At 41.1% G+C, this 25190-nt stretch overlaps 1 protein-coding gene across 3 annotated transcripts in view; it reads right to left on the bottom strand.

Moving 5' to 3' along the window:
• Positions 1 to 250: 250 nt before the first annotated feature.
• The window catches only part of atp2b3b (ATPase plasma membrane Ca2+ transporting 3b), a 106008-nt gene continuing 81068 nt past the window's right edge, over positions 251 to 25190 (bottom strand). Inside the window, exons 21-26 of one of the 3 annotated variants that reach the window (XM_085448363.1) lie at positions 24410 to 24623; positions 22848 to 23059; positions 15449 to 15556; positions 15006 to 15188; positions 13852 to 14011; positions 5892 to 5991 (exon numbers count right to left, since the gene is read on the bottom strand). In XM_085448363.1, coding sequence (XP_085304489.1) covers positions 5966 to 5991; positions 13852 to 14011; positions 15006 to 15188; positions 15449 to 15556; positions 22848 to 23059; positions 24410 to 24623 — 903 coding nt within the window. In that variant the 3' untranslated portion in view covers positions 5892 to 5965. Of the gene's footprint in view, positions 5992 to 13851; positions 14012 to 15005; positions 15189 to 15448; positions 15557 to 22847; positions 23060 to 24409; positions 24624 to 25190 lie in introns of all 3 variants that reach the window. The other 2 variants (XM_085448362.1, XM_085448364.1) reach the window with 2 other exon arrangements.

The following is a 25190-nucleotide window of genomic DNA, read 5'->3' on the forward strand; positions in this document are numbered from 1 at the left end:
AAGCCCACTTTAATACTATCCACTCCACCTGTTTGACAAGCCACCATGTTTGTTGCGCAAGAGGTTTATTGAAGAAAGTAGCTGAAGCGTCAGGTTCATTGATGAAGAAACCCACACAGATATAAATCCTCGATGTTCATCAGGTGATTTTAGTTACCTTTGAGGGACAGGATGATGCATCACCTTGTGCAGAGGTTTGAAAATGGAAGGGCATTCCTGCATTATTGTGAACAAACAACAGGACCACACAAACTTTGTCAAAGTTATTATTGTAGAATACTTTGATTTTTTTTTCTTTCATACAGACAAAAGGTGTTGGACTTAATTCCCATTAAATTCTCTTAGATTTCCATACAGACTTAGTCTACAGTATACAGGTGTGTTCTTTCTCATATATAGATATTTATTCGCTTAAATAACAGGCAGGTAACTCTTTAATATATTCAATAGTCTTCATGGTTTGTTTTTTTTTCTTTTTTTTGGTCTTTTTTTTTTTTTTTTTCCTTTTTTTTTTTTATTTCAGCACAGTTAAGGCTGCATTTTCTGTCTGCAGAACAGGACTGCTTTGTGCAAGAAGGGGGACCATTCCACACATAATATTTACAATAGTATGTATAATGAATAATGTAAAAGCCTTCATTTGTTCCTGTGGTAACATGGCAGTAAATACTGGTGGCAGATCTAAAAGAGCAGCCTAAACAGCACATGGAAGCACTGCACTTCTGCAGTCTCTAGCTCTGCATTGCCTTCTGATTCTCCATCTTCTGGGTCCCCACTTTGTCCAGTCTTTCAGACTATAATGAGGTACATTTGTATCTCCTGTTCTCTATTTATAGAGTGGTGTCTCTGGTCTTAAGAGACTGTAAGCATCTCTGCACCTCAGCACACTTCAGGGGCTGTTCACTGGACAGAAAACACAGCCCTCAGAATATGCTCAGGAGAATGTGCAACTGTCTTTCCATCAGTGGGAGCACCGGTGGAGAAAATCAAGAATAATAATCATAATAATAACAATATAATACAAGCGCTTCCATTTTGTTGTTCCTCTCTTTACAAAAAGCAATTCAAATAAAAGAAAGAAACATTTAAAAAAAAAGTGTAACAGGAACATAGTACCTGTAAATCAAAGATCCACATGTGCACATTTGGGCGATCTGTACAATGGTGCAGTTGTACAATTTAGAATTTTGATAAATAATTCTGATAAATATATTCTTCTTCACATTGTTTTGTCTTTTGTGAATCTGGCTCACAACATCATGATGTAACATGGCTGGACAGATGGACAGAGATGCCTGGACAATCAAATTTACACCACTTGAGATTATTGCCCTGTAGTCTGGTGTGTGTGTGTGCGTGTTTTCATACATACAGAAAAAAGCACTGATGTAGCTGTGCTGAAATAGAGGAGACTTGAGCAGGATGTGCGCATGCGTGCGTGTGTGTCTGTGTGTGTGAGAGACAGAAAGAGAGTGAGCGAGAGGAAGAGAGCAGATGTGGAGAGATCAGAGCCTAAATGACTTACCAACACATAAAGTGTGACATTAATGATACCAAATGCATGCTTCAAAACAGACAGACCTATTGGTCACCACCTGCCCCACCCAGCTCAGGTCGGTTTAGGGTGGTGACGATGATGATGAGCATTCAAGAAGACAAGAGTTCTGTACAGGTAAGGGTGTTCCCAGAAAGCCCTGCGCACTTACTGAAACAGAACTAGCAGGACAGATGCGTTCTCTCACTGTGGTTTTAATCCAATGGTTGGGTGCGTTTGTCGACATGGCAGTCTTTTGCATAACGTCTGCCCTTGCCTTAGTCTGGCGGTGGGACAAGTCAGCTGCAGGGGAGGTGGAGGGGCAGAGAAAGGGGAGGTAGCAGGAGTTTGCATTGCTTTGAGGTGTCACACTCTGAGGCAACATGAAGTCAGCGGTCCACCCACACCTAGTACAATATGGGATACAGGAGGGCGCTCTCACAGCTGCTCTGGAATGTGATGTTTGGAATGTATGTTCCATGGAATGTCAAGGTGGAGGTGATGTCACTGGTGTCATCACTATGGTGGATATCTGATTTTTTTTTTTCTCTTCTTTTGTTGTTTTCGTTGGGCTGTGTGCTCATGCAGTGTGTTATGGCCTTTTAGGTTGGCAGCTTAGACATAATGTCTGGCAAAGTGGCAGACTGGGTTTCTTGTAGTGAGTTAGATAAAGGCATGGGTTCAGCAGGAAGTTAGCTTAGTTTAGCTTAGCTTGACATAAAGACTAGAAACAGTTCAGTTCTTCTAGCAGCACGTATAAAGCTCACAGGTTAGATGTGGTTTAATACAGAAGTGTACTTAGCCTGACCCATAAATCACTCTGCACACAAACCTTCCTAAAACCATGACTTATCCTTCTATTTCTAACCATTTCTTTTAGGGATTCTCAAAGTTTAGATGATTGGTTTCCAGCTTAGCAAGCCTACATTTACTTCACTGTTTGTCTATCCAGATGTTTTTTTATATGGGTAATTGTGGTTAATTGTTTGTTTGTTTTTTAAACACTAGTGAGCTGTTCTATTTTTTTTACACTGAAATTGAGTTGAGTCATATCTCCTTCTGCACTGCATCACACCATGGTGTGATCCACAGATGTACAGTAATGTAGTTGCTGGCTATGTTTTTAAGGGCTATGACCTGGAAAGGACTTGGTTGATACTTTTGTTTGTTACCAGAGGCTTTGGCCTTATTTCCTGGATGTGTGTTGAAAAGTGAATGAAATGCAGCAAGTTTAAATTCCATGCCCTTTCATCTTTTATATGATGAGGCACCACAACAGCAAACCTTAAGAAAGCTCTGTTGTAAAAACTGTAATAGATCTAGATTAGTGTCACAAAGAAAACTTACTACCTGTTTCATGAGCCTGCTGTCCAGAGTCTGGCTGGGGATGTTTTAAGCCCTGAAATCTTTATTGCATCCAGTTTTAATTTTAAAATAATTTAATAAATGAGACTTGGACCTGCATAAACAGCATAAAGTGGAAATAATGTGTCAACAACTATGAGACCATTATTGGGACTGTGAGCTTTGTGGTGTAGCAGCAGCAGTTCCTCTTGTTTGCTGTCTAAAACATCCTCCTGCAGCACAGTCCACTGTCACCACAATGATGCTCTTTCTTGTAGCAGTTTGATGTCTCTTGACAGCCAAGAGAGAAGAGATTTTGACCTGCACGTGTCCTGTGTTTTTTAAAGGTTACAGAACCATCAATGTATAGGCTTAACCCCTGTATCAAACACTATCAGCCTTCACTCACTACTATTGTTATATCTGCATTTAGGATGGCATTTACAGATCCTTATCTGTGTGTCATATGTTTTCATAGATATTGTGACAATAATAATGCATTGGATTTATATAGCGCTTTTCAAGGCACCCAAAGCACTTTACAATGCCACTATTCATTCACACACTGGTGGATGTAGCTACGGTTGTAGCCACAGCTGCCCTGGGGCAGACTGACAGAAGTGAGGCTGCCATATTGCGCCATCAGCCCCTCTGGCCAACACCAGTAGGGTAAAGTGTCTTGCCCAAGGACACAACGACCAGGACAGAGAGCCCGGGGATCGAACTGGCAACCTTCCGGTAACAGATACACTTCCCAACCCCCTGAGCCACAGTCGCCCCAATATGAAAAGCTGTCAGACTTTAACTAAGATTTTGCTTGTTTCCCTGGCACAAAACAAAAGCAACAAAATTGCATAACTCAAAAATTTAAAAGGGAGACGTCACGTGGTAATTGGAGTGCTTTACAGGTGTTTCTGAATAAGTTAGGCTAGCTCTTTATGCTAAATGGAGCTAACTAGCTAAAACACATAGCCTTATATCTGTACAGAGTAATGAAGGGGAATGCGCAAGGACATAATAACATTTACAATATGCTCTTCTTGGTTGTATCTGATATCTAAAAGTGAACACTGACATTAGATGCGGGCATGTGGTTGAGACACTGAGCAGGTTAAAATGGCACAATCCTTTTGTCTGCGCAGAGGGCGCTGGTTACGTAACAGAGATGACCTGATCATGTGAGCAGGAGGGGCTTCCAACCGAGTGCACGTTAAGTCTTAAAGGGCCTTCGCCTGTGCATTGCGTGTTTGATGGCATTTAAAGGGTTAATGCTTCCCAAGCATTCAGCTTTTTTTTCAAAAAGAAAAAAGCTGACACACACGCACCGACAAACTCTTGGACGTAATGCGACAAAATGAGCAAAGGAGGAACAGCAAGAGAGAAGACGATGGGACACGGAACAGAAATGAAGGGACTGGAAGAGGATGTCAGCCATGGAGGTTGCCCAAGGTGACAGGTGCAGATATTCCCCATGCATACTGGGGATATGGCAGGAGGCTTGAAATGAAATTTACACAGTAATATATCCAAATTAACATGACATCTCATACACTGTTCATCTCAGAGCAATATTCCAGATAACAGGTCATGTGAACAAATGGGGCAGCATTCAAAGACAAAGTGAGGTGATGAATGAGTTCTGTGTTGTTGCTTCCCAAACATTTATATCTATGTACCTATAGACAGATACATAGATATAAGTGCCCTGATCTTTTAGACATTGTCACAGCCATTGTATTTAAATGAACAGCAACCTTTTTTTGTTATGCTTTTGTTTGTTTTTTTCAGAAGAGACAAGACAATATACGTACACACAATGAACGAGAAAGAGGGATGAAAGAAAAATAACTCAAAGTTTCTGAGAAGAAATAAAATGATATATAAGAACGAAATAAATGAGCACCATTATGTTGGGAAATAAATGAATGGGAAATGGAAATGACTGTTAAAGCTTTAACAAAGCGTTTTACTTATACTACAAGCAAAGTAGTGACTTTGAAGCGGCTGCAGAATCTACCCAGATAAATGGTGGTAGATAAATGGTGGTGGAAAGTGGGTGACGACAACATTAATGATGAACACCAATAGAAATGGAGTGAGTCAGCCCCCATAGCCGCATGGCCTTGTTCTGCTGAAGCATTAGGGAATGTGTGGTTTTCTTCTGGACGTCTGCCCCCCCCCCCCCCACTCAGACCCTGCCAAAGCAGACCTGCAGTTGTGTGTGACAAGAGCGTGCATGAAGTTGGTGTGCAGCTGGGCAGGGTGAGTGGGGTTCCACAAGAAGGGGGTGACAGACTGAGTTGGATGGTTTTGTGGGTAAAGGAGGGGAGGGACTGGGGTGAAGGTGGGAAGTCAGACTGAGAGGGCTGGGGTAAGGGCAAAGGGAGGGAAAGTGGCAACATGTTCTCAGGGAGTTGTAAGCAGAAGTCTCCGGCCATTGTCCACTCCCTCCTTGTCCTTTGCTCCCTCTTGTGAGCTTGTTGAAAGGGCGATTAGATGAAAATGTCATGTGTGTAGGTCCTCAGCCCTCTCTTTTTCTCACCCTAACTTCATCCCCCCTTTTTCCACCCCCCCTCCCAAACCCAAGTTCAGATCAGTTATAAGGAGGTCTCCACACAGTAGAGATGGGCCGGGTAGGGGGTTGAGGGTTTCACCGGCCTGTCCCTGCCATGATGATTATGGTGGAGGTGGTGGTGGTGATGACGGGGGCTTCGGTTGTAGGTGATGACTGCGTTGGTGCTGTTTCGGTTGCTGTAGGCGACCATTGAATCAATGCTGCTGCTGCTGCTGCTGCTGCTGTTGTTGTTGTTGTTTCGGTTGCATGGGGTCACCGGGAGGCTGTACTGGCGGTAGGGCCGGGTGGGATGGGTGCGAGGCGGGGGTTGGGGCTGGGTGGGAGGCGGGGGCGGCTTGCGGAGGGCCGGGTGCAGGTGCTGGTATCTGCTGAGTTCTGATTCGTCATCCACATCGGTGTCGTCGATCAGCGGGATGTTGTGGATGAGGTCATTGATGAGGAACTCTGGGTGGACCATGAAGTTGTGGATGGAGTTGCGGGATTCCGGTTTCTCCCGGCCCTCGTACAGTGAACTACGGAATGCTTTCACCACTCGCATCTGCCCAGAAGAAAAGAGATCAGGGAGAGACCACAAAAAAGACAGAGGAGAAAGTCAGAGAAAAAGAAGAGAAAAAGGAGACATGGGACCCCAAAGACAGACCCACTTGTGTCCTCCAGCAGACAAACAGAGTAAGAGACAAGCAGACACTCAGGGCCAGGTGGCTGCAGTTAAAATAAAGGCAATGTAACTTCTAATGGTCAGTTAAATTTTTGACCAAGAGCTGCTGTGGAAGCTGAAATTAATAGGACTTGCTCAGGACAAAGGACAAAGGCACATCAATCTTCCACTTTTTAAACAGAGTACAAGTAAAATAATATTTTGAAATGATAAAATATGCTTCATTTTTTTTTACTAAGATTTAAGGTGTTTTGACACTGCAAGTGACTAGTGCTCTTCAGAATGATATCAATCATTCTAATCGACACATCAATATTATTTTCAAGGATAAGAAACCCTTAATTGTATGGTAAGTTCATTCTCTTAACTTTGGATATGGTTAGGCTAGCGCTATATCTCTTGCTTTTTTTTGTTTTTTTGTTACTTAAGTTAAGCTAAACATAAACATCAAACTCTTAGTATGAAGAAAGATTTTGAAAAAGATTTTTAAAATGCTCAAATACACAAATCTGAACTGATACCCTTCTTGTGTCAGTCTGCTAAATATAAATGTACAGCTAGCACACTGTTAGCTAGGTCTTGATTCTGATCTTCTGCTCTTGATTTATCCTGTTTAAAATCCCCATCGGAGCAGTAGCTTTAAAAAAAAAATGAATTTATTTATTTTACATGAATTACATTTAGAATTTAAGTAAAAACACAATAAAAGCATTTAATAAATGATGAATAAGTGATATTATATTTTAGGCTTTAAGGTGCTAAATAGTATGTGTCATCTGAACAACTTGACAAATTAGTTCAAATCCCTACTTAGCTGTTTTCGCTCTGCCCCACAGATGCCTTTTTGAATCATGCATCTTTAATTGCCCAGAGTGATCAAACCCAACTTCTTCATGCCCTAAGCCCCTTGATGTCATAGATTTTAACACTGTATTCTTAAAAGCAGCATAAATACTGTAAGACCTATGTTTTTAATATTTATATTATGGCATGGATTCAGGTAAGAAGCAAGTTAAGAAAATGCTATAAAGATGACGTGAGAGCACAAATTGATATAATCATTTGACTGGTATGGAAGAAGGTTGACAAATAGCCATGGAAAGGAAAACATGGATTAAATAAATATATTTATAACTTTGTTTAGATAGATGTTGTTTTAGGTAGTTTATTTCTACATCTGGATCTGCATGATGTCATTGAAAGTGGACATCCCTAACATAGACAAAAACAGCCCTGGCTATGAGCACAGAAGTCTCTTCTAGCTGTTGCTTAGACCTGTTGTTTATGAAGGGAGGCCAATCAAAAGAAAGTTGGCTTAAAGTGAGGGTAGTGTTAAAGGACGAGTTTCTTTCAGACAGGACCTCTATGACCTGAGAGGTTGTTATAAGACAGCAGAATAGGTCATCTTGAAAATAAATTGGTGCATTTCATTTAATTGAGATATATCACCATATCATGTAATAACCACCTAAGTCCTTTGTGTTGCCTGCATGTATGATCCATTCTGGATAGAAACACATTTTTCAGAAGCTACACCACATTGTTAAATAAGCAGAATAGATCTTGTTTAAAGTTTTTAACTATATCACCATCCAAACCATGGCACTGCACTAATTTAATAGCAATCTGTCTGACAATTGAAGATTAATTATACTGGGGTAACATCATATCTGGATTAATTTAGCGTCAGCTAGACATCCACCTGATCCTGTGTGTCTCCAACACACAAAAGTGAAAAATAAATAGTTTTAAAATGAGTTGGCTGATGACATGTTTCTGTCAGTTCTCACACATCGGTCACACCTTACAAGACAAAAACATTCAGTAGCCACCATCACAAAAACACTAAAGCTGCAGAAACTTTACATCACACACACTTGGCATATGTGTCTATATGGCTGTTTGTGTGTGTGCAATCTGTTGGGCTGGTGATACATTATGCATGGGAAAAACACTCATACCTCAGCACACAGGATCACAGGCATGCACACACAGATGAAGGTGTTTGTTAGGCACAAATGGAGAAAGAAGCAGGAATGGTGAGTGTGTTAATTCAATATACAATAAAAGAAGAATTTTGCAAGAACCTATAGCAGTGACCAAACACACATACACACATAAATAATACATGCATGCAGCAGAGTGGACCAGAGTTATCTCCACATCGTGCAGTTTGGAGTCTGAATTCCGCATGCATCGGGCAGCTGTCAGTCATGGGAGCTGTTTGTTAAAGAGAGCTGCTTTATAAACACAGCCAAACTGTGAGTCATTCAGTCAGCACCCCGACACGTGTGCTCATGCACATGTGCAAAGTGTTCTGTGTGCCATGCAGCAGTGACAGACAGGAGAGCAGAGTGACAAGAATGATGACGATGAAGTTGCTGCGGGATGTAAAATAACAAATCTTGCAAAACAGAAAAGTGACATCATGAAGAATCAGCAGGTTAGAACACTATGTGATTAGCTAGATTACTAGTAAGAAAAGAGTGAAGCTTGGGTGTCAGCCCTGCCACAGAGAGAGACAGTCAGGTCATGCTTAATCAGATCTTTGTCACTTACACTCTCTTTCTGTCTCTCCCTCTCTCTCACAGACATGCTCGCACACAAACACACGCACAAGTGAGTTTTACGAGTGCACTTCAAGGTGGTGTATGCGTGCATAAACACATTCCTTTGCCATAGCAGTTGGTCCATGCACCCATCTCCAACGCCCAAACAGAGGAAAAGAAGCAGCATGAGCTCAAAAGAAAGAGAGACAGTTTAATGCAAATATACTGACAGGCAGAGGCAGACAGAGCCTTATACAGAGACAGTTTGGCCGAATGAGATCGGCAAAGAAAAAGCTTCATGTTCACTGCAACACCTACTGGAGTCCCAACTGTGATTATGAGAGGCGGATGGTCAAGCAGCTGAATGGAGTTCAATGCTGCAGTTGGCCAAACTAGGAGAAGTCTCTATATATGACTCTGGCTCATATGATAGACTGAGAGACATACAGATGTACAGACAGACGGTCAAGCGGTAGGTTCAGTGCTTATCTGTTTTTCCAAAGAGCATGTCAGACAGTAGAAAAACACCTCATGCAGCCTGAGAAGGTTTCAGAATGTTACTTTCTCACTTCGTCAGTGCTCGGTTTGTTTTCATTTTGTCTCCATGGTAAGAGTAAACTTTCGAGTATATGACGCCCACCAGTGTGACCAGAGAGGCCCGGAGGTCAGGGCACTGCTGTGTTACTTATTCCTCTCAACCATTTCTTTTCTGTCTCTCCCTCTCTCCCTGTTGGCTCTTTCAGCAGTGCTTGATGGAAAAACAATGATGGTTAAAGTACGAGGAGAAAAAAGGGCGCTGGAAGATAGAGAGGCAAAAGAACTGCTGATGAGAAGAGACTGCAACATAAATACTGGGAGAAGCTGTGAGGTAGATGACTGGTTAATGGTTCTTAATTCCCGAATTGAGGCCCAACTGAAGAGGCATTCACCCCTGGTATAATGAGCTGTAATCCATAGTGACACCTTGTGGCATTAAGAGCATCTTTTCTTCATATGTCATATGCTCACATCCCATTTAAGGGTGGAGGCTGATGTATTTTTTTAATTTTTAATTTAAAAATTCTTTACTAAAGAACTGAATGGATTAGAGTAAAATAGCTTATTGCCCTTTGTTTTTTCCCGACAAAAGTAAACTTAAAGGTTAATCTCTTTAATGGGACTTGCTCATGGAATTAACTAACTCAGCTTGAAATGAAATGAAACTGGATCCATAGATCACTTCTAAAGATCCAGAGGAATCTCTAAGATCCAACACAGCTCAGGTGAATGACGGCAATAAACAAAGACTTTTATCATTTTTATATCTCCACTTATTATTTGTGATATTTCCTTCGGATTTGCCTTTGCTGTCTTCTCATAGAATTGGTCAGGGAGTCAGTGGTGTCAATGTCAGGGTGTAGGCACACCATAATTCAACAGGGCACAAGTCTGGTTGCTTTAGAAAGAACTTTGGGTAGTGGATTAGAGTCTGTCCCTGAAACAAACTGTGGATAAGCAGCAATGCTGGGGGACAGGCCACTCTGTTTGGATAGCACATGGGCATCTGCAAGTAATGTGAATTTGGTGCTTTGGTCCAATCAGACAACCAACCCCTGGCAATGAAGAGGACATTTCCCTCATCTTAAGAGGTCATTAAAAAAAAAAAAGGGTGATAATATAAAACAATTTCCTGAATTGTGACAGCTTCACTGCCAACTTAAACTTGTGGTCACTCATAGTATTACAATCCAAATCTCTTTCACACTGTTAACAAATTAATATAAATAATCATAGAGTAAAACTGTTTACAGGACAGCCACAACTACTACAAGGCCAATTTTACCTTAAATATTTTTTAAAACAATTTTCAGTCCATTTGCCCCAGAAAAGTATGACTATCCCAGCTGACACTGGACGAGTTGCAGGGTATAAACTGGACACTGCATCAGGTCATATGCGTACATGTTTGCACTGGCATAGAAGAGGAAAATACTGAAAAAAAAGTGGGGATTTTATTTCTAAAAAAATGTCACTATAAAAAGATTAATTTATACCCCTTGTAAGCTGTTATAAAATCCAGTTCTAGCTATGTGTTATGTGTGCAACTACGCTTGCTTACACACCGCTTGTGAAAAAATAAAAATGGTGCTCACAGATTTCCAATTTCCAATAAACATTCAAATTACTGTAACACAAAGTCAAAAGAGAGCCATGACTTTGATTTTCCTCCGGATTGTGGGTGTAAAAGCACACTTTACCCACTGTAAGCAGGTTAGAATGCGGACATTCACTGATAGCAGTAATGTCTACAACCAAAGAACATCTCAATACTCACAAATTTCTCACAAAAAATGGTTAAGCATTTTTATCACGATTTTGACCAAAGGGACTATAGATGGCATATTAGGGCCACATTAAGAACAGAAACATTACTGTTAATTTTGAGAATAAAGTCAAAATCTTGAGATGAAACTCAAAAGACAAAAGCTAAAACACAATTTTGACTATGCAAGTTGTAGAGCGTATAGTAGCTGTGGCAGTGTTTGATTTGAAATGACAACTTAAATCTCAACATTCTGACTTCATTCTCAAAATATTATTTTAACTTTTATTTTAATAATATTTAATCTCAAAATCTCTTTCTGTAATCATTACAGAAAGCACTTAGAGTCCGTGGTAAATCTTTAACAGAAGAATCAGCATGCATTAGCTGAATGGTAGCATTTTATGGCAAAATCTTGGCCCACGTAAAGAAAGTGTTGTTTTGTTTCAGTTAATACAGAGGGAAAGATTCACCTTGACTGGCACATGCATAAAGAGCCATGGCTGAATACTCTTCCAGGCACATTACAATATGTGTTAGCACCATACTTTCATTGTTGGTTCACCTGACCTCTCGTTTAAGAAAAACCCTTTCTGAAATATATATATATATATATACATTTCTCTGGCTTAGGCTTGTGACACATTCGGATTCATATTTTCTGCATAAACCAAGCTGGAGTTGAGAACAATGGGAGATTTTATTTGACCACTGGATGCCTCCAGACAGCACAAAGTGATTCAGAGAACACAACCTGGGTCACATCAGACTCAAAGTTAATGCTTGGTCCTTCACATTCTCTCCCTGTTCCATTTGTTTGTCCAAATCCATTTTGTTTCCCATCAGGGGCTCAGCCACTACAGGATGGCTGCAAAATGTAAAAAGTATGTGTCACGCTGCTGTTGAGTAACAGATTTGGACATAACAAGCTATTCGAATTAAGGTAGAAGACTAGAAAAAGCAAGCAAATGAGCTAGCAGACCTAAAAACTTGCTTCATACTTGGACTGTACATCCCTCCTTCCACTCCTCTACAACCAACTTTACACCAAACCAATGTTCTACTTCCAGTGTTGATTTTTTTAACATGCTATATTATAAAGTGTTGAAGTGAAGGATATGTTTCCAAAGTACTTAAACAAAGGCCAGGTTCCTCCTACTGTCTGCACAGGGTGATTGTGACAATGAGGTGTCAACAGTGCTGCCTTGGGCCTCTCTGTATTTACACCTACATGTGATGAGAATGGTGGAGAGGAGGTCAGCATGAAATGGAGGAAGGGAAGGATGGACGGAAGGGAGCAAGAAAGGTAAAGAGAAGCAACTGAGAAGACGGTTGATGACAATCAAATGAAGAGACAGCACAAACACACACATGCATGCACGCAGTCACGCAGACAGGTATACGAGCACAGGTGCACACACTCACACGCCAACAGAGAATACACACAAGTCAAACTGCAGCTCTCGGATATGTCAGCAAAGAACACGTGTTCAAACAGGCTTTCACACAGACGTGCAGAACTGACATACAAAGAAATCAAGAGAAAAGATGGAAGGGTGATTGCTATTCTAGTAAGAAAATGGAGGATGACAAAAAGGGATGAGGTAAAGGACAACGTAAGGTCCAAGAAAACTGAGAAAAAAAAATTAAATGAAGAGAAACCTACTAAAGAAATCTTATCAGTATGCTACACAAGAGCCTGTATTTAGATCTGATAAAATCTAAATACCACTACAAAAGAACAACTCTACTTATGAAGAACAATTAGAAAACATTTCACATAATATTTCTGCAAACAGGGAACCTGTAATATCTCATAAATAAGGAAGAAAGACAAGAAAGAGAAAACTGCCATTGAGAGAGAGAGAGAGAGAGAAAGGGGTGAGGAAAAACAAAGTGGACAGAGAGAGAAATCAGGACTTTTTGGAGACGTCAGGGGGCCAAACTTGTGACGTTGGAGCTGGAAATACTGTTACAGAAATAACCAGTTGACAACAATTTCAGCACCGAACAAAAGTGAGAGAAGAGGAAGAAGGAAAGCTAGAAAGATAGAGGCAAAAGGAACCGTTTCTTTATAAAACTACATTCTTAAAAAGAGCAGTGTGTTATAGGGCTTTTATACTCGAAGGTTTACAGTATTGCTGAAGCCACATGGAAGCCTTTTGTTAATGATAATGAATTCTATGGCAGTGAAAAATATTTGTAGCATTTTCCAAAGTATGTAGAGACTCAAGAATGTATTAGAGAAGTACTACATTGTGTTGTTGTTCAGAGAATAGAAAGACACCTTTACAATAGAGATTTTTACAACAGAGGCAAACCACAGTAACTACGCTTGACCTCAGTCACGGACAAGAAATAACACATTGTGCAGGAGGAGCTGTTATCTGCTCTCTAAACTTCAGGATGCATCCGTAGCTTCTGAGAATTATGCATAACAAAATCCTTGTTTTTTTAAAATCTGAGTCACTTATAAAAGTGTTGCATCTTTTGCATCAGGGCACATCAGACAGAGAGAGAACAGTTAGCTCCCTCCTGCACTGACAAACAACAAAAACAGTCTCTGGCCTGGGACCAGGAGTGGGTTGGGACCAGACCAGACAATACCAGAACTACACAGCCGTGGCAGGATTGGGTGCTGTTTGAAAGGGAGAATAAGAGCAAAGAACAGAGGACACATTGCACACAACACGAGTAGCGAGCGAGCCGGAGGGACACAACCATAGAGAGTCAAAATACTGCAGTCCACGTGCCGTGCAGCTGTGTGGCAGTGTGTGGGTGGTTGAGTGGGTGCGAGTGTGTGTTTCTGTGTCTCTGAATGAGTGTGTGAGTGTGTGCATGTATGCACGAATGCTTCTGTATGTGTGTACATGCGTTCGGCGGACTCACTCCCAGGGGCTGGGCTGGTATTGGCTGTTGCAGTAGAGAGAGCTACGTGAGAGGGGGTAGAGATAGTGTTTACGTCGTGGAGCTGACTGAGCACAGAGGAGCGCCGTCTCACCGCTCCCTGAAACGAACCGCTTCGCTTGAACGTGCTCACTACCTCCATCTGCAGGACAGAGATACAAACAGCATCATTCAGTAAGGGCAGGAAAGTCCAGTCTGAGTGTGTGCGTGTGTCTTTGGTCCTTTTAAAAGATTCTCCTGTCACAGACAGAGTAAAAAATTCTCTGATTTCAGTGTATCATAACTGATTCATGAATATTACTAACAAAATCTGTGCATCTACACACTACGCACTCAGACCAAACCCTCTTAATGAAAAACTGGCCACTTTATGCAAAGACAGGCACTTAAGCAAAGAGTCTGGGCTGGCTCTCTGACACTCCTTAGGAGGAGACTGCTGTCGTTTCCCTGTCTTAAAGTCCGCTCTCACACAAAGTTGTGCAAGAATCAATCAAAGCAATCAAGCGAATCAGTGGCCTGTCTAGTTGCATAAGCTTGCGTACAACATGTAAATACTCACTCCTGCACGCACAAACATATACACACACATACACTCACACCATTTATCTCCTGTTATGTTTCTGAGCATCTAAAATAGCACTCTCAAGGTAGAGAAGGCCATTGTGTGATTGTGACTTTGTGGAACAAAAAGGTTAGCTGCGTTGGGGAGAGAGAGAAAAACAAAAACCTGAATCATTATGTTTGGCACAATTCAGAAGAGCACAACAGCATGGATGAGAGAGACTGACTTTTGAAGAGTAAGAACAAATCTAAAATTGTAACTCTCAAAGAAGAGTCAAATATGCAGCACTTCTTTCTTTCCAAAAGTCTCTTTAGTTAGCGTGTGACGGCCATGATACTAACAGTTTATTTAGGCAGTAAGAACACTCCCATAGTAATGTGGATTTTATCATGCTGCACATGACTAAAGAAGTGCAGCTCTTTGTGATTACATACCACATCTTTTAAAGATTCCCCAATCTATCTGTAATTAACCTTAAACAAACTGCTTGTGGTCATGACCAAGTGAAGCTTCTGGCTGACATGTCTAGAAATCTGTTGGTGAGACTTTTGGTTAGGGCCTGGTTAAACAGTACCTGGGTCTGGATACGGTTGAGGCCTCTGAACCAGAGGATCTGTCCACGGCGCAGCTCTCTTTCTGCACAGTCGATCTCCTCCTCATCCTCTGCCAGCTCCTCCCCTTCCTCCTCCCCTGGTTCTAGTCCCAACCCCGCCTCCTTCAAACACGGCAGTCGCTCTGCAGGAACTGTAGCAATCACCTGGAAGCCAGATTTGTAACAATGTTACTTGACCAGAACAAACCAGAGTGACAAAATAATGAGCAGCGTGTGTGCTTTTCCAACCTTAGTTCACATGCAGTGGTTTATTATTTAACTGTCAGTTTTAGCACAAAATAGCTCTGAAGTGTTCTCTCAGGCAGTGTGAATATATTTCCTTAGCCTCACCTTGGAAAAAACCAGGTCTGCCAGCCTACACTTGCTTAGTGTTGTTTGATTCAGCAGGCTAAAGAGCTACTTACCTGCCCCCAGAGCAGCTCTCCAACTCCCACAAACAGACACCAAAGCCACTGCTCGATGTTGAGAGGAGCACAGCTGAAGGGTTTCCCTCCAAACTGCACAATCACGATCTGCAGCAGAAACACAGGAAAAGAACTCATTACACATATACACAAACAAAGCAGAAAGCAGTGCTACACCATGTAGCTCTGCTCTATCCATCACTAACTTTCACACTTCTTAGCATATGACACAAGTCCCATGATAGGGGCAGAGTTCTCATGCCACCAAAACTTACAATCCCAACAAAAAGGGGAGTCCTAAGGGCTTAACACTGAGCCCTATTTCATCATGCCCAATTTCATCTAATCTTGCAAACTAATTAGGGTCGAGATTGGTTAGTACATAGATGGGTGATTACCGTTGAATACCAGAGCCTATTTGAGTGGTTGTGGCTTAGAATGGGTCAGCAAACAAAGAAAGTTTGTAATTGATCCTTGGCTCCACAAATCTATATGCTGAAGTATCATCAGGCAAAGTACTAAAGCAAGAGGTTCGTACGGAATCAGCCATTGGTGTGTGTGTGAATGTGAATGTTGTTGTTGTTTTTTCTACTCAGAGGACAATGTCTGAACATCAGGCTTTTCAATATGTTAGTGCTAACACTGATAAGTAAAAACCACAAATGATTATATTAAATAAAGGATGATATTACTTTCAGGTTGTGATTAATGTGGCAGAGGTATGTTCACATACATATGAGGTCAGAATTACTAACCTCCCACCCAGAAAATGTCTGTTATTAAAGTAACTCTCAGGTGTTGTTAAATGGAACAAGAGAATTTCAACACAGCCAAATATCCTAGTTTTATGTGGATGCTTATATTATTTTACTTTGAAGACAGAAATACTTTTTTTTCCACAAAAAGCAATCATTTGCCTATCCTTTTTGCTCGATAACAGCCCGCAGTCATTTGTTGTCTCACTCATGTCTCCTGAGCAATCCACGCGGACTCTTCTTTGGTGAATCTCTCAAGCTCCTCCAGATTTTATGATCTTCTGGCATGGACCTTGGTCCACGAATTTTCAATGTGATTCAAGTCAGTGCTTGGTGCAGGCCAGCCAGTAATATTCACTTTGGTCTTCTGGAGGTATAATTTGGAACATTGTCGTGGGGGAAGGTGACAAAGTGACAACCCAGACCCAGTTTTGCTTCTGACTACTTAAAGCTTTCTTTCAAAATCTTTACATACAGTGGCAAAAAAGTATTTAGTCAGCCACCGATTGTGCAAGTTCCCCCACCTAAAATGATGACAGAGGTCAGTAATTTGCACCAGAGGTACACTTCAACTGTGAGAGACAGAATGTGAAAAAAAAATCCATGAATCCACATGGTAGGATTTGTAAAGAATTTATTCGTAAATCAGGGTGGAAAATAAGTATTTGGTCAATAACAAAAATACAACTCAATACTTTGTAACACAACCTTTGTTGGCAATAACAGAGGTCAAACGTTTACTATAGGTCTTTACCAGGTTTGCACACACAGTAGTTGGTATTTTGGCCCATTCCTCCATGCAGATCTTCTCGAGAGCAGTGATGCTTTGGGGCTGTCGCCGAGCAACACGGACTTTCAACTCCCGCCACAGATTTTCTATGGGGTTGAGGTCTGGAGACTGGCTAGGCCACTCCAGGACTTTCAAATGCTTCTTACGGAGCCACTCCTTTGTTGCCCGGGCGGTGTGTTTTGGATCATTGTCATGTTGGAAGACCCAGCCTCGTTTCATCTTCAAAGTTCTCACTGATGGAAGGAGGTTTTGGCTCAAAATCTCACGATACATGGCCCCATTCATTCTGTCCTTAACACGGATCAGTCGTCCTGTCCCCTTGGCAGAAAAACAGCCCCATAGCATGATGTTTCCACCCCCATGCTTCACAGTAGGTATGGTGTTCTTGGGATGCAACTCAGTATTCTTCTTCCTCCAAACACGACGAGTTGAGTTTATACCAAAAAGTTCTACTTTGGTTTCATCTGACCACATGACATTCTCCCAATCCTCTGCTGTATCATCCATGTGCTCTCTGGCAAACTTCAGACGGGCCTGGACATGCACTGGCTTCAGCAGCGGAACACGTCTGGCACTGCGGGATTTGATTCCCTGCCGTTGTAGTGTGTTACTGATAGTGACCTTTGTTACTTTGGTCCCAGCTCTCTGCAGGTCATTCACCAAGTCCCCCCATGTGGTTCTGGGATCTTTGCTCACCGTTCTCATGATCATTTTGACCCCACGGGATGAGATCTTGCGTGGAGCCCCAGATCGAGGGAGATTATCAGTGGTCTTGTATGTCTTCCATTTTCTGATGATTGCTCCCACAGTTGATTTTTTCACACCAAGCTGCTTGCCTATTGTAGATTCAATCTTCCCAGTCTGGTGCAGGTCTACAATACTTTTCCTGGTGTCCTTCGAAAGCTCTTTGGTCTTGGCCATGGCGGAGTTTGGAGTGTGACTGTTTGAGGCTGTGGACAGGTGTCTTTTATACAGATGATGAGTTCAAACAGGTGCCATTCATACAGGTAACGAGTGGGGGACAGAAAAGCTTCTTACAGAAGACGTTACAGGTCTGTGAGAGCCAGAGATTTTCCTTGTTTGAGGTGACCAAATACTTATTTTCCACCCTAATTTACAAATAAATTATTTACAAATCCTACCATGTGGATTCATGGATTTTTTTTCACATTCTGTCTCTCACAGTTGAAGTGTACCTCTGGTGCAAATTACTGACCTCTGTCATCATTTTAAGTGGGGGAACTTGCACAATCGGTGGCTGACTAAATACTTTTTTGCCCCACTGTATGCTTTTTTCTTCATAGTTCCTTCCACATTGATGAGATTCACAATTCCAACCGCTGAATAATATTCCCCCCACCGTGTTTCCGTGTAGGAAAGGTGTTCTTGGATTGTACATCTCGCTTTTCATTCTCCAACCAAAAGAGTGTGTCTATTCAATTCTATTCTATTTATACAGCGCTAAATCACAACAGTCACCTAAAGTCGCTTTATATTGTAAGGTAGACCCTACAGTAATACATACAGAAGAGCTAGCTCTATGGCTAGAATTCTAGTTTCAGCTCATCTTAACAATGGATGCATAATTGTTATGACTGCCGTCGTGTGCTGGGGTTCTGACATGTAAATGTGAGTGTGCAGGTGCGCCTCCAGGAGTGGTGGATCCCGAAGATGGTGTGCCCGGATTGGATGCTGCTCTGGAGGCGGAGTAGAAGATGGCGCGGTTGAAGACGGCAATCCATCCATCCTCGGTTTTACCCCAATCGGCTGGGGCTGCGTCATGCCCTGTGTTGCTTTGTGAATCCAGGAGGAAGTTGGGCACAGTTTTCTCATGTTTTGTTAGTCAGGAAGGTAAGTGATTATTGTTTGGTTATTTTTCTCTGGGGCTAGGCAAGCAGTTGCTCCTCTGAGTTAGTTTCCTTTTCTTTGTTATTTTGGCATGGGTCCACCCCAAAGCCTGAGTGACTCCTATGAAACCCGTTTTTGTTTCGTTCCTGTAAATAAACCATTCCTTATTTTAACTGATGGTGTGATGTGCTGCTTGGGGTCGAACTGGGGGTGGATCATTCCTCTTGCTGCGGTCGGGTCCCCTAGACCGGCCATAACAATAATCTTTTCTCAAGGTTGTCGATAGTATGCTGCAGTCTAACTTGAACTCATCTGCAGAAGTGGTTTTTCTTGGTCTTGTTAAAGGTAAACCTTGTTAGAGAAACCATAGTTGGCAAGCACAGCAGTAATGCATATCTTGTAGCTGATCACCAGGTTTGCACAGATCTTAAGAATGATTCTGGGAAACGCTCCAAATTCCTTAGTTGTCTTGGCTGCCATTTGACAGCTTAAAGCTTCAGCTCCCTCCACAGCTTTTCTACAGGACTGAGGTCTGACTTCTAGATAGACCTTTATGTGGTTCTTCTTTAGCCACTCCTTTGTTGGCTTAGTGGTGTGTTTTAGGTTACTGTCATGCTGGAGAACCCATCCATTGCCCATTTTCAGTATTCTGGCTCAGGTAATTTGTCCTGTACGCTTAGCACAAATACAGCCCCAGAGCATAATGGTTCTACCTCTGTGCTTGAGGGTGGGGATGATGCTCTTTGGATCATAAAAGCATTTATATTGCTTCATTTGACCACAGCACTTTATTCCAAACCTTCTCTGAATCATTTAGATGGTTACTGGCAAATTTAACACAGGCGACTGTGGCTCAAGAGATGGCAGTTCGTCTTGTAATCAGAAGGTTGCCAGTTCGAGCCCCGGCTCCGACAGTCTCGGTCATGGTGTCCTTGGGCAAGACTACTGGTGGCGCCAGTGTCCGGCAGCCCTGCCTCTGCGCCCCAGGGCAGCTGTGGCTACAATGTAGCTTGCCATCACCAGTGTGTGAATGGGTGGATGACTGAATATAGTGTAAAGCGCTTTGGGGTCCACAGGGACTAAGTAAAGCACTATACAAATACAGGCCATTTACCATTTTTTATATACATGTGCCTTCTTGAGCAGGAGGACCTTGTGGGTCTTGTCGCTGCAAGATTTCAATCCATTATGGTTTTTTCATCATTTGTCTCTGCTGTAGTAAATAGGCAAATATCAGCAAATAGGTTTGATAATAAATAATATCAACTCATTAATATTGTTAGATTTGTATTGTTGATTGTCATTTATGCTTAGAAATATTTAACCATATATGCTTAGAGGTGTATAATCATTTGTAGATAGAAAGGATGTCTCATCCTATTAACTCTGTGTAGAGGGGGGTGCATACATTCCTCTACTCAGAGTGTCCTGGCATGGATCACACTCCCTAGGAGAGTTTATCTTCTCCTTATTGATTTATGGTATAGCAAACACACGTATATCTGTTTGAGTATAAGAGCCTTTTGTTCAGACGTCCTGGCACCAGCCTTTGGGGAGTCTTCACAGGGTCACATCTTGACCTCACACACACACACACACACACACACACACACACACACACACACACACACACACACACACACAGTATTCTTTGTTCACATGTATACCTATGTAGACGTCATATGTTAATGAACCTATGCATATTCATGTAACCTCAATAAAAGAACAGTGGTACGGGAGAACGGACGAGAGCAACTGGGGTCAAGCGAAGGAACGGCGTTTGTCCGGTCTCTCCCGTGCACGAGAAACATGAAGAACTTTGCCTACTCGTGTCTTGCGTAATTGTCTTGTGTAATTATATTGTCCTTAACGTTCCAGCGGATAGGTTCAAGCTACAAACCTATCAAATATACTGGCCTAAAATGTATAAGGCCATCTGCACCCAAAAGCCTGTATCAGGCCAGCTCTGATAAAATGTCCTTTATTTCAGGACATTTTATCAGTCTTGCAGTCTTTTGTACAACACAAAAGACTGCAAGTGTTTTAGTCTTATTGCTGCAGGGAAAACACTCAACATTGACAAATAGAATATGTTCCTGCTGCAGTGTGCTGATTTAAACGAATGAGATTTGAGTTTAATGGAGTATATAGTCACTGAACACTTTAGTAATTTTTTGTATTTCCCAGATTTCTTTGAGTGTGGATTCTTCTGATTCCAAAAACAATCAACTGGAGAAGAGGCTTGCAGTTGCCCTTTACTGGGAGATGAAGCTTTTTTGTTTGTTTGTTTTATAGAAACAGGAAAACATGGAGTGGGCTTTGAGAAGAGTGAGTGAAATCATATGACCTCCATATATGTGAAATATATTACTTTAACTTATCTTCAACCATCAGATGTACTGCTCTTGTGTCACCCTGCAAATATTTGTTGGTTTCTAAAAGCACACTTAGATCAAGTGACACGAGTTAAAACTTTGCATGAACTCTGAACTCTTCTACAAGTACAACCTCTTCTACTTTTTCCAGATTATCTGTGATACAGATAAAAACATCAACATTACATAATCATACAATGCTGCTCTTAAAACTGGATTTTACCACTACTTGAGTTGTGGAAACTTCTGGACCCCTGGAGATCTGTGACCCCTGGGCAGATTCATCTTTGGTAACTCAGACTTGATTGTAAGCTGAGAACAGGGAATCTCTGCCATATTAGGCAGAGCAGTCAGTCTGCCCCAACTTACATTACTGTGTAAAAAGATGTATATAATGTATAGAACTAAACTTTAAGAGTAATTATTCCAAAACAATATATGTGGCTTGCTCAAACCACTTCTTTAAGCTCAAAGTAAAGCAGCACTCTTATGTCCTCTAAGGTCTACATGCCTCAGTGGATGTACCAACAGCACTTGATCATTTACACGTGGAACAAGGCTTATCAGTGACACTGCCATCTTTGGACCAACCCAGAGAGTCAGAAATCACACTGTGAATACGATCCATCATATCACATATAATATCATTTTGTAGCTTTCTTACTTATTTCTTCCTCTTTCACCTCTCTCAAGCTGCTTCCACTCTTCAGATCTCTCTGATTTTATTTTAATACAAATCTGTTTTTTCATCACTATTATACCCCAAATCCCTGCTCCTCCCCTCAAGCCCCCCCTCTCTTGTTTTTCTCTACCCAGGGTAACAACAAGCACCGTAGAGTTCTGAAAATATTCTTCTTCTTTCTTCCCTCCTCTCAGTCTCTCTTTGTTTTCTTGTCTGTATTTCTGTGTACACAGAGTTCCTTTCTCATTGCATTGCTAATGTGTTCAGCATGAGTCAATTGATCCAAATATGGACTGAATCTATAAAAGTGACCAAAACAGCAAAATAAATGACTAAAATATAAAACCCAGTTACAGTCTCACTTCTTTTGGGAACATTACTTTTTACCCCAAACTAAACTATGTTGTAATCCTTTACCAAACTGTTGAGAAGAGACATTCATTTATGTCTCACTATAAATAATTATGATACAAAAAATAATTTAGAGTTCTGGATATGGAAATGTTAAAATAAATCACATGTCAGTGACATGCCATTTATGTAATGAAGTTCCAGTAAAAAAAACATGTGTTTTGTAGACTATGAGCTTCCATTGCTAGTCTTGCATCTTAGAATAGAACTTAACTGAACCAAATGCAAATGGTCATTTTTAATAAGAATTCATCCCTCATACGGTTATTATAAAGGTGAGAACCTTAGCCATAAATCCAACCCAAGCTATTTTTGTAGCATGCTGTAAACACTTTAATTTCATGGACTTAAGTGTGACATTTTAACACTGGAGTCTGTGAGGTTTGATTCACTCTTGAAACAGCCACAAGTGGTCATTGGAGGAATTAGTTTTTGGCACTTGAATAACACAGTATGCTGTACCATAAGAAGGACAAAACATCAGCGGCTCAAAATTTCCTCTATGAAATACTAAAAGGTGTTAAAGGATTAACCTGACCTGCACAGCAAAAGTTCCCAAAACAATGGAGCAGAAGATTGGGTTAGAAAAAATGCCATCAAAAACATTTCTCTCTCCATGGATTTTGCGAGCATTGATCTCGTTGAAAAGCTGCATGAGGACAAAGGTGTTGAAGATAATGGTGTAGTGCTCAGAGGGCGGGGAGTGAAGCGGAGCATTACGACCACTGTCAATGTTGAACATTCGTTCGCCTGGAGAGCACAGAAAAAAGGAAGAAATAAAAGAACATTCAGACTTGGTCTTAGTAGTAAGATTATAGACAGGTTTAGGTTAGGGCTAGCATGGCCAATTAATTCGGGATGTTACCATGCTGCCAAAAAACAATTTTAAGTACATAAAGTCACAAAGAAAGGTGCAGTTGAGTGTGTTATATTATTCTAAAAATTTTCTAAGGTTTTCTTCCATATTGCCAAACCCTACTTCTGAACTCGCTAGTCCTCAGTGCAACACAATATTTTACCTCAATGATATAACACACTGTTGGCATTAAAGAAATTGTTCATATTTATTTGATAGATTCCAAACTGAGCATGTAAATGGGAATTTTCTTCACACATAAAAGTTATGGAGTTCCACAGGGTTCTGTGCTGGGACTAATATTGTTTCACTTAGACAATATTATTAGAAAAAATTATAAATTTTCATTCTTTCTCCATGAAACCAGATGATACAAATCAGCTAGTAAAACTACAGGTATGTCTTAAAGCCCTAAATGCCTGAATTTACTTCTTTAAAAAACTGAATGGCAATGGGCCTAGAAAGAACAACCATGTATTAGCTTATGCAGTGGCTCCTTTTAAAATCCAGAATTGAATTTAAAATCCTTTTCCTCATAAATTTTTTTTTAACAAGTCATACTTTAAAGAACTCATAGTACATTATTATCCAATCAAAGCACCAAGAATGCACGCTTACTTGTAGTTCCTAGAATTTTTAAAAGTACAAAGGAAGACAGAGCCTTTAGTTGAGGCTCCTGTGGAATCCAGTTTGGATGTGGAAGAAATACACTCTCTAATTTTCTGATGAGAAACTTGCCTTTTTGATAAAAAGTTATTGTTAGGTGACATGATAGGTGTCCTTTGTGTCTCTCTGTTCTCTTCCCTTTCCCCTCACTCTTAACTGGCCATGGTAAATGATCGCCCTACCCTGACCCTGGTTCTTCAAGAGGTTTCTTCCCGTTAAAAGGCAGTTTTTCCTTCCCATCAAATGTTTCCTAACAGGGGATGTTGCTATTTCTTTCTAATATTGTCGTACATATTAGCCTACAATACAAAGTGTTTTTAGGTGACTACTGTCGTATATTGGGAATATAGAAATAAAATGTAATTGAATTGATTAACCTCTTAAGCCCCAATGCCCCCCTGATACGGGGGCAAAAGGCAGGAGATCAGTTAGGCTTGGGGCTTAAGAGGTTAAGGTTAGCATAAAGGGAAGGATATCCTTAAGTTATACCCTTAAGTATCCTGAGCCTGTGTATCAACCAGTACTCAATCTGAGTATATAGCCTGTATGTGTGTTTATTTTTAAGTGTATTTCTGTACCTATGAACAGCAGGGTAAAGATGATGACCAGCTGGTACACTCCATGGCCCAGGATGTTCTTCATCATGGTCAGTGAAATGAGCGGGTTGTTCCGGCCATAAGGCTTTCGTAGCAACAGGGCCTCAGTGGGGGGCTCGGTAGCAAGGGCCAGAGAAGCAAACGTGTCCATGATCAGATTTACCCACAGCATCTGCACCGCCTTCAGGGGAGAGTCCTGCAGAGAGATTTGCAACCATGGGTTGGTATCACAAATCGTGCATAAAGTTCTCCTGCAGTAATTTATTTCTTCTACAGTTGGAATTACTAATTATTTTATTAATTGTCTATGTGTGTCTGCGTGGTAAAAGTAATCTAAAAGTGACTGTAAGGTTGCTGAGGACAGACTGTCTGCAGTTAAATTCGTTTTGTATTTTCCATTTGTTTTTATTTAGTTTAACATTTTTATCGTCAGTTAATTTCAGAGTAGGTTTACTAATTTAACTTTTGTTTTTATATGTGTGTGTAGGTTCTCGGTCATTCTGTCATGAATCGCTGTACGGTAGGCAGGAGTTGGACCCAAAATGCAGGCACTCAGGCACGAGGTTTAAACACAAAGAACTCAGCTTTATTTGCTGGCAGGAGTTAGGATGCCTGGGTCGTTGACCCAGGGTTTTTGAGTTTATTATATTATTTATCATTTCTAATCTTGGGTTTCTTTGTTAGAGTTCTCTTTTATGGTTTATGTCTCTGTGCATCGTTAGTTGCTGTCTCCCCTGTCTGCGATATCCCCGTATCCAGTCAA

The sequence above is a fragment of the Copadichromis virginalis genome, linkage group LG23 (genome assembly GCF_057382275.1).
Source record: "Copadichromis virginalis isolate Kocher_CV1m ecotype Utaka linkage group LG23, C_Virginalis_male_GT1.1, whole genome shotgun sequence".
In the NCBI taxonomy this organism is placed as follows: Eukaryota; Metazoa; Chordata; class Actinopteri; order Cichliformes; family Cichlidae; genus Copadichromis; species Copadichromis virginalis.